This window comes from Rattus norvegicus, chromosome 13 (genome assembly GCF_021556685.1).
Source record: "Rattus norvegicus strain SHRSP/BbbUtx chromosome 13, alternate assembly SHRSP_T2T, whole genome shotgun sequence".
In the NCBI taxonomy this organism is placed as follows: Eukaryota; Metazoa; Chordata; class Mammalia; order Rodentia; family Muridae; genus Rattus; species Rattus norvegicus.
The window spans coordinates 67190931-67204951 of NC_141546.1; the positions used below are offsets into that span (position 1 = coordinate 67190931).

Below are 14021 nucleotides of genomic sequence, written 5' to 3' on the forward strand. Positions count from 1 at the left end.
TATACATATACACATACATCATATACATGCAGTACAGACTTTCTGTATAAGGAAACATGAGTCCTGCACCTTTGCTACTTGTTTAAAAGGATGTTTTGCCTATCATAGACCTGAGTTTCTGTGAACTTGACTGTTATCTTGTCAGTATAGTTTACATACACACACACACACACACACACACACACACACACACCAGCTTGGATGTTGATAGGAGCTGCACTGAACCTACAGGTCAGTTGAAGAAGTGCCAAGACTCATAACAAGTCGTTTCACTTATTAGATAAATGTCCATTGTTTAAATGAGGCTTCGTTGCTTTTAGTGTGTAAGTCTTTAATTTACATCGTTAAATTTATTCTTTGGCATTTGTTGACGCCATGGTAATAGACTTTAGAATTATCTCCTTAATTTATTGTTTTTAGTATTTATTGCAAAATGTATGGACACTATAGGTTGTTGTATACTGATCATGTATTCTGCAACCTTCAATTCAAATTGTGTGTTGTGCATGCATGTGCATGCATGCTTCTGTGTGGGTGCATGCGTGTGTTCCTGTGTGTGTATGTATATGTGTGTGTGTGTGTGTGTGTATGTGTGTGGGCATGCATGCTTCTGTGTAGGTGCATGCATGTGTTCCTCTGTGTGTGTGTGTGTGTGTGTGTGTGTGTGTGTGTGTGTGTGTGTGTGGGCATGCCTGTGTACACGCATTGCTTTGGGTTCTCTGTAGGCAAGGCCTGTCATTTACAATTGAATGAAGCATTATTTCCTCCTTTGTAATCTAGATAGCGCTTATTTCCTTGTCTTGCCTTACGGCCCTGGCTATTGCTTTGAGCACAACATTCAAAGGTTATGATGACAGCTGACATTTTGATAGCCCTGATCTCAGAGAGGAAGCATTTAGGTTTTCTCTGTTAAGTACTATACTTAAGGTGCAGTTTTATCAAGCTGATGATGTAGACCTTTTATTACTGTTTCCATAAAAAAATTTAATTTTTTTAAAAGATTTTATTTATTTTATATAAGTGAGTGCCCTGTCACTCTTTTCAGACACACCAGAAGAGGGAATCAGATTGTGTTGCAGATGGTTGTGAGCCACCATGTGGTTGCTGGGAATTGAACTCAGGACCTCTGGAAGAGCAGTCAGTGCTCTTAACCGCTGAGCCATCTCTCCAGCTCCTTCCTTAAAATTTTTTAACATGAAAGTTCAAATGTGTCTCCCATTGGGATGACCCCATAGCTTTATTTTTTTGTCAACTTGGTGCATTGATTTTATAGATCTTCACATGTTAAACTATACTTGTAACCCTGGAAAACAAATTCGCCTGGTTCTGCTGTATAATCCCTCACCTCTGTGGCTGAATATTATCCACTATGTTTTCTTTAAAATTCTGCATTTGTATTAATAGGAATATTGGCCTGTAGTTTTCTGGTTTCATTTCAGATAATACTGGCTTCATAGACTCTTTTGGGATCAGTTCCCTCCTCTCTCTCTCTCTCTCTCTCTCTCTCTCTCTCTCTCTCTCTCTCTCTCGTTATTAGGAATTTGTACATATTCTTTAAACATCTGGCTCTAGGCTTTTCTTTGAGGAAGATTTCAGATTACTAACTCAACCTATTTTAGTTGTTTTAGATTTATTCAGAATTTCTTAAGCTTAAGTAATTTCAGTAATTTTACCTTTGTAAAAATTTGCCCATTTAATGTGTTGTTTTAATTTTGGCAAACAAACATTTATGGTATAACTGTTTTTCCTTCTACAAGGTCAATAGGATACTTGGTCTTTCATTCTTAATTTTAGTAATTTAATAGTAGTAAATGGGTATGTTTGCTCTTTATTTGTAGGTTTAGGTAAAAGATTGCTGGTTTTGTTGGTTTTTTTTTCAAATAAATAGGTGTGTGTATGTGTGTGTATTATGTGTATGTGTGTGTATGTGTGTATGTATGTGTATTGTACATGTCTGTATGTGTATGTGTGTATGTGTGTTTGTGTATGTGTGTATGTGTGCATATGTGTGTGTGTTCTGTGTCGTTTTGTATTCTATAATGTATTTCTTCCACTATAATTCTTACCATTCTCATTTTCTTTTTTTTTTTTCTTTTCTTTTTTTCGGAGCTGGGGTCCGAACCCAGGGCCTTGGGCTTGCTAGACAAGCGCTCTCCACTGAGCTAAACCCCCAACCCCCATTCTCATTTTCTACTTGCTGTGAGATTAATTTGCTTTTTTTTTTTTTTGCTAGTGTTCAAACGTGGTTGGTTAGGTCACATATTTTCCATTTAATTAGAAGTTACAGCTGTAACTGTGTATCAAGTACAGTTGATGAGTTATAATATCCTATGCTTTCATTTGTATCAAAATATTTTCTATTTTTCTTCATGATTTCCTCTTTAGCCATAGGTTGTTTAGAAGTGTGTTGACTTCACAGGTTTGTGAATCTCTCAGGTTCCTTGGTTTTGATGTTCCAATGTGTTGTTTTAATATATGGAGGTTTGGTTTGTACTCTCTGGGGTCTTCATGGGCTAGCACATGGCTTTCTTAGGGAATGCTTCAGAAACACTTGAACACATGCATATTTTGCTATCAGTGAATGGACTACAGATGTCTGTTAGGTTTAATTGGCTTATAATGTTGTTTAAGTTATATATATATATATATATATATATATATATATATATATATGAACATTATGTCTTCCTAAATGACTTATCATCTTTTGTTGCCTCTAGGATGTATTTTCTCTGTGGTTTATTTCGTCTGATATTAATACAGCCCCTAAGCTCTCTTATGGCTTCTGTTAACATCACGTATCATTTCCCATCCTGTTACTTTCAACATGTCTGTGGTCTTTATTTAAATATCTGCTGTCTTTGCAGACAGCGAATGAGTGGATCATTTAAAATCCCTTGTTGATTGCAATGTTGAAGCTGTTTGCCTTTAGTGCTCTCTCCCCTGGCTTAAGGCTTAAAGTGGGAGGTGAGACAGTGAAGAGTTTAGGCTTTTTTATTTTTCTGGGAACGTTTACAGCTTTGAATATAGTTTTGTCTCCCAGATTCTCTAAGATAAGTAGATATTTTCAAAAACCCATGTTATAAATATGTTATTCCACACTTTTTCCTTTTAACTGCTTTGGGTAGCCTCTCATTAGACCTAACTGGCAATGCTATCCAGGTAACTCCAATGTTAAAGCCACTTTGCACAAATCCTGCAGAGAGGACAATTCCCAGAGAATGGATGCAGAGTCCAGTCAAATAAAGACAGCTCTGAGAATGGTTCTTCTGAAGACTGTTGGCTTGGAGGAGGATGGTGTCGCAGAAACAGGTCCTCGGGGAGTGCCCGTCCACCCCGTCACTTTCAGTGGCTACCCCACCCCAGTTTTCACATTTACTCCTGGTTCTGTGAGGTGACTGTTTTTTCAAAGATGCTGTTGGGCCAGGGAGAAAAGAATTCAACTAGGAAAAACATACAGCCCACGAGGCTGACAGTGGTTATAGACACATTGTGAGAGCCTGGTTGATTTCCAGAGTTTTAGAAAGCTGACTGTAGCCATTTTCACCAATGATCCCTCATTTGAGGAATTCATTTGTGTTGTTTTTGTTTTTCTTCTCGTTTTAGTTTAAGGTCTAAAGGGAGGCCACATGACTGCAGTCCACCTCCCCATTCCTTCCTGCCCTCAGCCCTTTCAGAATGTCCTGTGCCTATCAATTGCTTTTTCTTCATTAGGAGAGTGCTTTTTCAAGGGTTTTAGAAAACCTGTGGGGGAGAAAACGTGTCGGGCCCTGTGAGGATGTATACATGTAAGAGAGGCCAATTTTTGCCTTAACCGCGTTCATAATGCTACTGTGGTACATCAACCTGGCAGGCATGGAGAGAATTATAGGAAACCGAGAAGTCTTTCTCCGTGTATAGAGAGGCTCTGAGGAAACATTCGGTCTCTTTCTCTCTCTTTCCCCTTGTCCCCTTCTTCCCCTCCCTGATCTGGAGTGGGGACACATTGACCTAGTAATCTTCATGCGTATCCTTCGTCATTCAGGGCACTCAACACAAGCCAGCTGAAGGCCTGGAACATTGAAATGCTCCCAGGTTACCGGGACCCCTACTCCTCCAGGCCCTTAACCAGGGGTGAAATCGGTTGCTTCCTTAGTCACTTCTCTGTCTGGAAAGAGGTAAATATTCTTTAGGGGAACACTCTGGTCATGAGGGGAAGGGAGACTGGAACTTCCCAGGTGAATTAGGATCAGATGCAGGAGAGCCCATGACTGTCCCGGAAGTAAGCTTGAAAATTGCTCTTGCTTTGTGCATTCCATCAGCCCAAGGCCAGCAGCAAAGGCACTAGGATGGTGGCCTTAGTGCCACATGGGACAGTGGTGGGTGAAAGTTTTCACATTGTAGGAACTTTGTTTTCCTGAGTTCCCTTTCCCTGTAAAGAGGAATGTTTTGTGTATGTCTGTCTTGTTATTACCTATCAAACGAATTCATGCAGGAATCACACAGAAGGCACGTGAGACAGGGTTAGGCAGGATGGATTCTTCTCACAGCAGGCAGAAGGTTTTAACTGTTTTCAGGTAAGAAGAGGCAAAGCTGTCACTGGACCCTGTGTCTTATACATCAAGATACTGTTGGAGCTGGCACTGAATCTCATGAATAAGGGTCACTTCCCACAAGAAGGAGATGAACACAAAGGAAACAATAAACCTCTTGGTGCCTTCTCTCCTTTAATGATCCAGTTTCGACTTGTCTCTTCTTTTTCTATGCTTTAAGTAAAATGTTATAGAAAAATATAGAAGTGCATAGATCAGAAGATAGTCAATGAAATGGCACACATAGAACAAGACACCCATGTTGATCAATTCTGAGATTAAGAAAAAGGTGGCAGGCACCTGAGGTGCCCCTTCTGTACAGCCTTGGAGTCACCATCTCCCCAGGGTAAACTTCATCCTGGCATGTGACAGCATGGCATGACCTGTCTTTGAACAACACAATGCATATGACCTCTCGGTGTTGTGTCTGAGAGATATTAACCTGCAAGGTTGCTACCATATAGTCTCGTTGCTATAAACATGGTGCAATCATCTATACGACCTGCTGTCAATGGATATTTTCTTGGATCTAAGTTATGGGTTTCTAAAATAAAAATGGGTATCGACGTTCTCACACAGTGTTCCCCGCTGATGGCCTTTACAGGTTATTGACCGAGAGCTGGAGAAGACTCTCGTCATTGAGGACGATGTGCGTTTTGAGCATCAGTTTAAGAGGAAGCTAATGAAGCTGATGGATGACATTGACAAGGCTCGGCTGGACTGGGAACTGATGTGAGTCACAAGGATGGGTAGCTCTGAAAGACAGCCTTTCCCAAGGCACAGAAAGCCCACCTCCCCAGCTGGTAGGAAATGCTGTCAAGCTTCCTTCCATTTACCTGGCTTTTACACCACAGATGTTCCCAGAAATAAGTAGGAAAAGGTTGGGTGTCTAACAGGGGAAAACACTGACTGACTGCTGGGCTTGTGATGGGAAGCCAGCCTCACTCAGGGAATGCTGGCTCAGAGCTGGTATAGCTGGTGCTTGGTCTCTTGCCTCTGAGCTAGCATCCTTTCCTTTTCCTTCCTTCCTTCTATCCCTTCTCTCCACTTATCTCTTTTTCTTTATCTTTTCTTCGAAAAATAAGCAACACTTCCTGTTCTTTCCAACGAGACAGAAACGTCCCAAGTTTTCCAACTGTGAATCTAAGACAACCCTGCCCAATTCGAGCTCCTTTGAAACAGCCCAGCTTTCCCTGCTCTTCTGTCCTCAGCTGGGAAGATAAATTTGGACCCTGACAGAACTCCTCTTTTGAACTTAAAAAGAAATTCAGCAATGGTCCAACTGACTAGGAAATAGACCTCAAACATCATACTATGTAACAAAAAAAGGCCTCCCCTGTCAGGGTTGTCATGCGATCTGTATTCTGAGCAGTCTGTTAGGATCACAGTTCTAGGCTCCAATAGTCACCGTTCTTCAGCCCTTCTGCATCTGTGCCTATATAGCCTGTGGTAAAAGACCACGCCCACGCAGACTGGAGGCCGTGTGCTTACGTGACACACTCAAAGGCAGCTTTGACTGATGCTCCATCATCACAGAAACACCATCCGGGACACCTAAAGCAGAGAGTCAGCATGCAGGTCTGCTCCTGGGTAGCATGGTTGGTGCGTTCTCAGGACAGAGCGTCACCAGATCCAAGAAGGAAGGACAGCTGTCCTGGTGAGGATAGAAAGAGTCCAAGAGTATCCTAAAATGCCACAGATTCATCTTTGAAAGAACCATTCACTACTTCAGTGAAGAAGTGCAACTCAAACCAAACACAGAAGCTAATCTGTCCATGATTAATAGCTGTGTTGTTTACAGAGGAAAAAAATAACAATAAATCAGGACACTCAAAACAGTCACTGGACTTCTCTGGGGAGGTTTTTCTGTTTTTGTTTTTGTCTTGTTTTGTTTATTCAGTGGAAAATACAGTGTGGTCCATATATGTTATTTCAAATTTTCTGACCACACTGAAAGGTTAAAAAATAAATGAGGCAAAATGAGTTCTATTTCTTATGTTTTATTTAACCAAATATATCTAAGTATCACTATTTTAGCATGCAAATAATATTTTTAACCATGAATGATATAAGTTTATGGGTTTTGTGCCATCTTCAAAGGCCTGTGTGTGCTTAAACTCAGAACACATTTAAACCCAGAAAATAAAATGTCAACTGTTAAACTCTAATCCTACCAAATAATAATTTTGCTTTGCAGGAAAAAAAGCATTTTGCATATATAAAATATTAAAATTTAATTTATTTTTAAAATTCATTTTAAGTGTTTGAAATTATAATATACTTTCATCATTTCCCTCCCTTTCCTCCCTCCAATCCTTCCCATGTAGTTCTCCTTGTTCTCTCTCAAATCCATGGCCTCTTTTTCTTTATTGCTGTTTCATAAACATATATATGTATGTACATATATATGTATATATATATGTATGTATATATATGTATATGTATATGTATCCTAAATATATAAATATTACTTGTTTAGTCTATAGAATGTTACAGGTACATATATGATTTCAGGGCTGGCCACTTGGCATTGGATATCCAATTTGGGGGTGTTATGGTTTGTATATGCTCAACCCAGCGAGTGGCACTATTAGAACGTGTGGCCCTGTTGGGGTGGGTGTGCCACTGTGGGTGTGGGCTTTAAGATCATCCTAGCTGCTTGGAAGTGAGTATTCTGCTAGCAGCCTTCAAATGAAGATGTAGAACTTTCAACTCCTCCTGCACCAGGCTTGCCAGGATGCTGTAACACTCCCACCTTGACAATAATGGACTGAACCTCTGAACCCGTAAGCCAGTCCCAATTAAATGTTGTCCTTGTAAGAGTTGTCTTGGTCACGGTGTCTGCTCACAGCAGTAAAACCCTAACTAAGACAGGGGTTTCTTCCCAGGGTTGGGGAGACTTCTGCTCTCAGTATTCCTTAGTTTCCTGTAATTCTTTACCTACGGCTGAAACCCCATGAGATTTCCCCCTTCTGTGTCTATTGGTGCTGTGCTTGCTCAGGTCTCATTTAGACAGCCATGTTGTTGAGACTTTGTGGTGTAGCTTCCCTGACATTCTTAGGAGATGCAATCTTACAACAGACATCCCACTCCTCTGGCTTTTACAGTCCTTCCACCCTTCCTTCCTTGATGTCTCCTGAGCCTTACATGTAAGAGTTGTATTAGGGATGGGTTAGTCAGGGCTGGGCTCTACCGCACTTGAGAAAGTCAGACTCTAAGGACTGATGCTTGAGGTCCCTAGAAGAGCTGAAAGCAGAATATGTTCTTGTTCTTCAGGCCTCTGTGTCCTCTTCAGCTCATGAGCGGAGTGTAAAGGGGAAAGACTTTCATTGTCATTCAGACTCCCCAGAAGGAACCCTTTGGGGCCCCTCTTGGGTCTCTAGGTCCTCTGCTGCAGACTCTTCCTCACCCACAGCCTTTTCTATGCTGTTTAGCACCAGCATTTGGAAAGTGGTACAGAAAGAATCCAAGGCAGAAGCTCTGGGGACATGAAGACAACAAACTCAAGATTCTCACATCTGGTTCCTTTTGTTCCTTCCCAACCTCTAAACACAGCTGGAAATATCATCCCAGGGAAACCGTCCAAGCAACTTTTTCATCTCTTTGCATCTTCCCTTTCTGGCCTAAAGACAGACCACTAGGCCTGAATACTTGGGGTACTGATAAATGGAGTTGGGAAACTGACTTTAGGAGGACTGATAGCAATTACAGATACCAGTGGAGTGATCTCTGTGGTGATAAACATTAGGAAAAGACACGAGAGTTCAGGCTTTAAAACATCTCTTAAAACTAAATATGTGCTCTGTTCTTATAATATTCAGTATCCTAATATTCAACTTGGAACTTTCCTCCTCTTCCCATCTCCTTACAGTTACATCGGTCGAAAAAGAATGCAAGTCAAAGAGCCAGAGAAGGCGGTGCCCAATGTTGTAAATCTCGTTGAAGCTGATTATTCCTACTGGACGCTGGGCTACGTCATCTCCCTGGAAGGAGCACAGAAGCTCGTTGGAGCTGATCCCTTTGGGAAGATGTTGCCAGTGGATGAGTTCCTGCCAATCATGTACAACAAGCATCCCGTGTAAGTCTCCTGCCACAGTCACCTGTCCCTTAGACACATACTGTTCCTAGATGAAGCCCCTGGGTAGAATTTGGTGCCTTTATAGTTGTGTGGCTTTCCTAAAGAACCCTTTTACAATCATAACCTGGAGAAGTCAAGTAGACCTTTGAACAGACAGAATGGATGAGAGAGGAGGTGACTGCCTTGTGTAATCCTCTTCACTACTCAGTGCATGGGACAAGGGTCTGCTCAGAATCTGTTTGTCTATGTTCTTCTGTCTTTGTAACCTCACACACCTGAAGCTAAAGGTCATTTCTCTTAAGCCACCCTAGATTTATCCTAGGGTCACTCTGCTCACCCCGTGTGCGTGTGGACCACTGGGGAGTAGTGTGCATATCCTCTCAGTACTCACACTCCGGGAGATAACATGGACCCATGAACGAATCACCATGATGTTTCATGACTCTAGTCACAGAGGTGGCAAGAAATTCAGGGGATGTGGAGATGGCGTCTGAGCCAGATAGCAAAGGAAGCAGGAATCCAGTGCTCAAATCCCAAAGGCCCAGTCGGCTGACCTGACACTTATCAAAGGGTCTAGTAAATGATGGTTGGTTACCTCTTATTCCCCACAGTAGGCTATGAGCCCTTGGAGGCAGGAAGAGCCACACATCTCCGGGTCTTTAGAGTATGTGTAATAGCTGCCAGCTATGTAATAGTAAACCAGTGTTTCCTAAACTCATGATTGGAACAGGAGGCCAGGTTCTAACCTTGCTTGACTCCTTCTCTCAGTTGCTAAGTGACCTCCAACTCTGACCTTTATTTTAGCTGTTGAGGCTCCCACGATACAGCCTGCTCGTTTTGTCACCGGTAAAGATGGGGCCCTGTGCCATCTTTTATGCCACATACTTTTCCTCTGTTTCCTGACAGAAACATAGTCAAGCCACTCTCTCCTGAAACAGAAAGGAACGTAGTACTTAGTTAGTACTTATCTCTCCCATGGATGAAGATACTGTATTGGTATCCTCCACAGAACTTTCAAGAAGCCCTTGGAGGAAAGTGAAGCTGTCCCTCTAGCTTTACAACTGCATAGAGCCAGGGCAGGAGGAAGAACTGGGTGTGATGGCGCCCAGTTAGCATGCCTCCAAACCTTCTCCATAGCTTTTACTCCGTTGCTGCTATCCAGGTCTCAGATGCCTTCGTTGCTTTATCAGTGCAAACAGGAACGGAATGCTGATTGGGAATTGATCAGGTTTATTTATCCCTGTGAGTCCAACGGAGTTGAATTTTCACCTTTCACTCACTAAACTGTTCTAGCCAACTACAGCAGGTCAGGCCTGGCCCTTTGGCTAGTTTGTACAGATCTTCAGAACACTTTAAAGAAACACTTTTCCTGTTTGTAGTCTAAGGTTCTCCACAACTGACTCAACTTTATAAAGCAAGGAATTAGCTTTTACAAAGGCAGCTTCAGAGATGACAAGTAGAGTTCTCTGCCCTCCCCGTTCCCTGAGACTTCTGCCCTCATGTGGATTGCACCTCTCGTTTACAGGGCAGAGTACAAGGAGTATTACGAATCCAGGGACTTGAAAGCCTTCTCTGCAGAACCTCTGCTCATCTACCCCACACACTACACGGGCCAGCCAGGCTATCTGAGCGACACAGAAACGTCAACCATCTGGGACAATGAGACAGTGGCCACTGACTGGGACAGGACACACTCCTGGAAGTCCCGGAAGCAAGGACCCATCCACAGCAACGCCAAGAACACGGAAGCACTACCACCGCCGACCTCTCTGGACACTGTGCCTTCAAGGGACGAACTCTGAAAGCTGCCTGGGTGTGTGGTCCACCCGGTTCATCACTGTCTGGGTTTTCTAAAGAGCTACTCATCTGTTTGCTCCATTATAGAGACGGCAGTCGTCTCATCAAGTGGTTTGATATGATTCACCAAAATTATATAATTTGAATAGCGAAGAGCAGAGAAATTAAAAACCAAATTCCCTAGGAAACCATTGCTGAAACAGCAAAGTTAAACTTCAGTCTAAATGCCCAGTTCCTCTCACTAGCCATAGAACGCTGTTAGCCCCACTGATGTGGCAATGTGGCTCATAGACTCCTCCAAGAAATGGCCTCCCCAAGCTGTCACATCAGTAGGAGGGCAGTCAACATGGACAAGCCAATGGACCTTACTTACTAACCTGAGTGGTCCGTTTTATGTGGTGGATGTGACCCTGAAACCATCAAGCCAGCTAAACTACATTTACTTGTCTATTTGATGTTAGACAACAGGTCTATGTAACAAGTGTCTGGGGTGGGGAAACCAAGCCATTAATCTGGCTTTTGTTCAAAGAAGCTCCGTCATGAGCTTGTTGAAAGGGGACGCTTTATTCCTGGCTTTATTATGGAGTAAGTAACTGGCATGGTCTGAGACGTGGCTCTTGACCATCATGGCAACTTCCATTCAAAACGTCTAGGTGCCGTGTGGCTATAATAGTTAGATATTTATGGGGGAAAGAGCTCAACCTTTGGCATTTGTATTGTGGCTTAAGTCCCATATGTCTATTTATAAAGAAAACTGTAATATATACAGGTTGTGAGGGAGGGGGTGACCCAAAACCTCACACCTCATGCGTCACCCCCTCACCTGGGGATGAACCGCACGTATGGGTTTAATCACGTCACTGTCGAGAGGCAGAACGCATTTCAGCCTCACTGTCGTCCTTGCCTTGGATTTTCATTATGTTCTGAATTATTTATTTTACAAATGTGGGGAAAAAACATTGTCTGTAGGGTGAAGCAGATGTCTCAGACTCCCGTTGCAAACCGGGGAATGTCAGTGTAGACACCTGGGTCCGACCATCTGAGTTGCCTGAATTTCCCAGCTTGGCTTTTGCAGGGAAGACTGCTGTTGACAGGCTTCCAGTCAGGAGTAACTTATTCCCCAGTGAATGTAGGAGACATTGGTCCAGACAATAGATTTAAGTCAACCATCTACAGCTCTCAGAGCCAAAAAGCCTAAATAGAAAAATGTCCCCTAAAACTCCTTCCTAATTCTTCCTAGGCTAAATTTATGTCAGGTGCAATGCTGGACTGTGTCACGGTGTCCAGATTCACAGCCAGCTGTCTGAGAGTGTCTCTCGCGCTTCACCTCAGCCGCCCTTCCCTCCTGGTTCAGTCTTCTCGACTGAAGCTGAGAGGCCAGGCAGCTCCACTTGCCTCTCTCACCTAGAAAAACAGAAAAGAGCATTGGGGAGCTCAAGAGGAACCCTAAGTGATTCCTGAGGTCTCCTCGGGTGTTTGGCGTTTTGTTTGTTTGAATGTGTGCAAGTATGCCTGGCTTTAACTGTGTCTTAAAGGGGTGGGAGGTGGCTGGGGTGCTGGGAGTGGAGGGAGACTGAGTTGTGTATTGTGTTGTTGTTGTTGTTGTTGTCTTAATGGGGAATTTTCCTCCATTTGCCCTGTCAGCTGGTCTGACGGATTTAAGAATTTTCATTCTTAAAAGACATCGGATTTCAATTTTTGAATCTTAGATTAGGACCTTTCTAACTGTGAATAAAGTTCTGGTTCTCTTAGTTTCGTCCAGCCTATGTTTCTGCCTGCTCAGATCTGAGTCCCTCGTAATATTTTCATGTACTGTTATAGACCATGGATCCAGTTCTTTAAAAAGCCATCTTTTTAGCAATCCAGATAATCTGCCCTGCCTCCCTTCTGGTCTTCAACTGAGACACCTTGCGGTGACACTTGAGGTCTCCCAGGGCTTTGCCTCTATCCCTAGAGTCTGTTCTTGGTGCCTGAGAGGGCAAACCATGTGGATTCCTCTGAGGATCTGACAAACAAGCCTGACCTTGATAGTGTAAGTGCTGCCTGCTGCCGTGTGGGCTGCCCGTGGGCTGCCCGCTGCAGTCTGCAGAGGACTCATCCCTGAGATCTTTTGGGAACCTGAAGGAACAGGCATCCACACACCCTGGTCTGTCTTGCTGTGCTGCTTCAGGGTAGAGAAATGGTCAGCTACATTCCAGAGCTCTCCATAAAAAGAAAAACAAAAACCTTATTTCTAAATTATGCCTGCTGCTTGCTTGGCTCTTCAAACCCTTGCCAGCGACCAACACTACTGGGACTTCCATGTGTGCATTGGAGTGTTGAAAACCAGAGAGCATCAGGAACTGTCATGGGATCCCAAGGCAAATGGGACAGGGCAGCTACTGCCCTGCCCAGGCTGTGGGAGCTGCTGTGGGCAGACAAGTACAGTTGTGCAAGCTGGCTGGGTTATGCCTTATGTTCCAGGCAGAAGTCTCCCCCTAGAGGAAATTGAGGGTATGGCGTATGTTCCAGGCAGAAGTCTCCCCCTAGAGGAAATTGAGTGTGCCCACTGTTCAGTGCTGTGCTAACACTTGGTCCATCCAACCAAGATAAAATGGTGGGGAGAGTGACTCCAGTATTTCAAATCAAATTTCCCCCCAAGTCTCCAGAACCATGTGTGAGTACGGCCTGGCTTCAGGCCCTGTTTGGGGAATGGAAACACTCAGGGGACAAGGGCAGGTCCCCACCTTTGTGGGAGTCCAATAAACTTCGGAACCACAGAGGTAGGTAGCTGTATTTTAGAGAGTAGAAGAAAACAAATGGGCTGGAGGATCCTGGAGGATTTGATTCTGCTGAGGAAGTCTGCAGGCGATGAGGCCAGGTGTGGTAGTTAGAGGTGCTTTCTCAGTACAGTGAAAAGAGGCCTGTGAAAGACCATCCAGAGTCAATGGGAGAGTCGGTGGGAGTGCCGGGTCCAATGATGGGACAGGACATAGGTAATACCAACAGGCTTACATTCTTGCTTACTTGCTTACATTCTGACTGTGAAGACAGGCTGCTGTTTTGGGAGGAAGTCTAGGAGTCTAGGTTTGGTTGCTTTCCTGACAGTGGAGATGATTCTGAGATAAAGTTGGTGCCTGAAGCCAGAAAGGTTCCCATTTGAGCACAAACCTGTTGACCTTACTGTTTCTTGTTGACTGTTGGGGCAAGTGAGTAAAGATGGTGTCCCAGGAGGCTTTCCACAGTGTATGCCTTCACATCCTCCATCAAATAAGGCAGTATGAACAGCAAGGATGGTCCCTTCATCAAGGCTTGCTGTAGGGGAGGCCTTCATTGGAAAGAGCCATAAGAAGCCATTTCCTCTCCCAACCCCTGCATATGCTCTTGGCATCCACTCTGAATCAGGCTGAGTTCAGCTCATCCAGGGCTCTGCTTTCCTTCCCTGTGGACCAGGACCTTGGTTCCTGACTCCTAGTGGTTCAACGTAGGTGGTGCCCGGTACACAGAAGACCAGGGAACCACAACATTTTCCCAGACTCTGCTATTTCTCCTTCCGGGAAAATGTGGGCTGTGGACCACCATCTGGACTTCGTTCT

General features: G+C 43.7%; 1 protein-coding gene across 1 annotated transcript in view; it reads left to right on the forward strand.

Moving 5' to 3' along the window:
- Colgalt2 (collagen beta(1-O)galactosyltransferase 2) overlaps positions 1-12197 on the forward strand; it is a 105735-nt gene extending 93538 nt beyond the window's left edge. The window contains 4 exon segments of the mRNA NM_001427297.1: positions 4025-4157; positions 5176-5303; positions 8443-8649; positions 10175-12197. Coding sequence (NP_001414226.1) covers positions 4025-4157; positions 5176-5303; positions 8443-8649; positions 10175-10451 — 745 coding nt within the window. The 3' untranslated portion in view covers positions 10452-12197.
- Positions 12198-14021: the final 1824 nt, after the last annotated feature.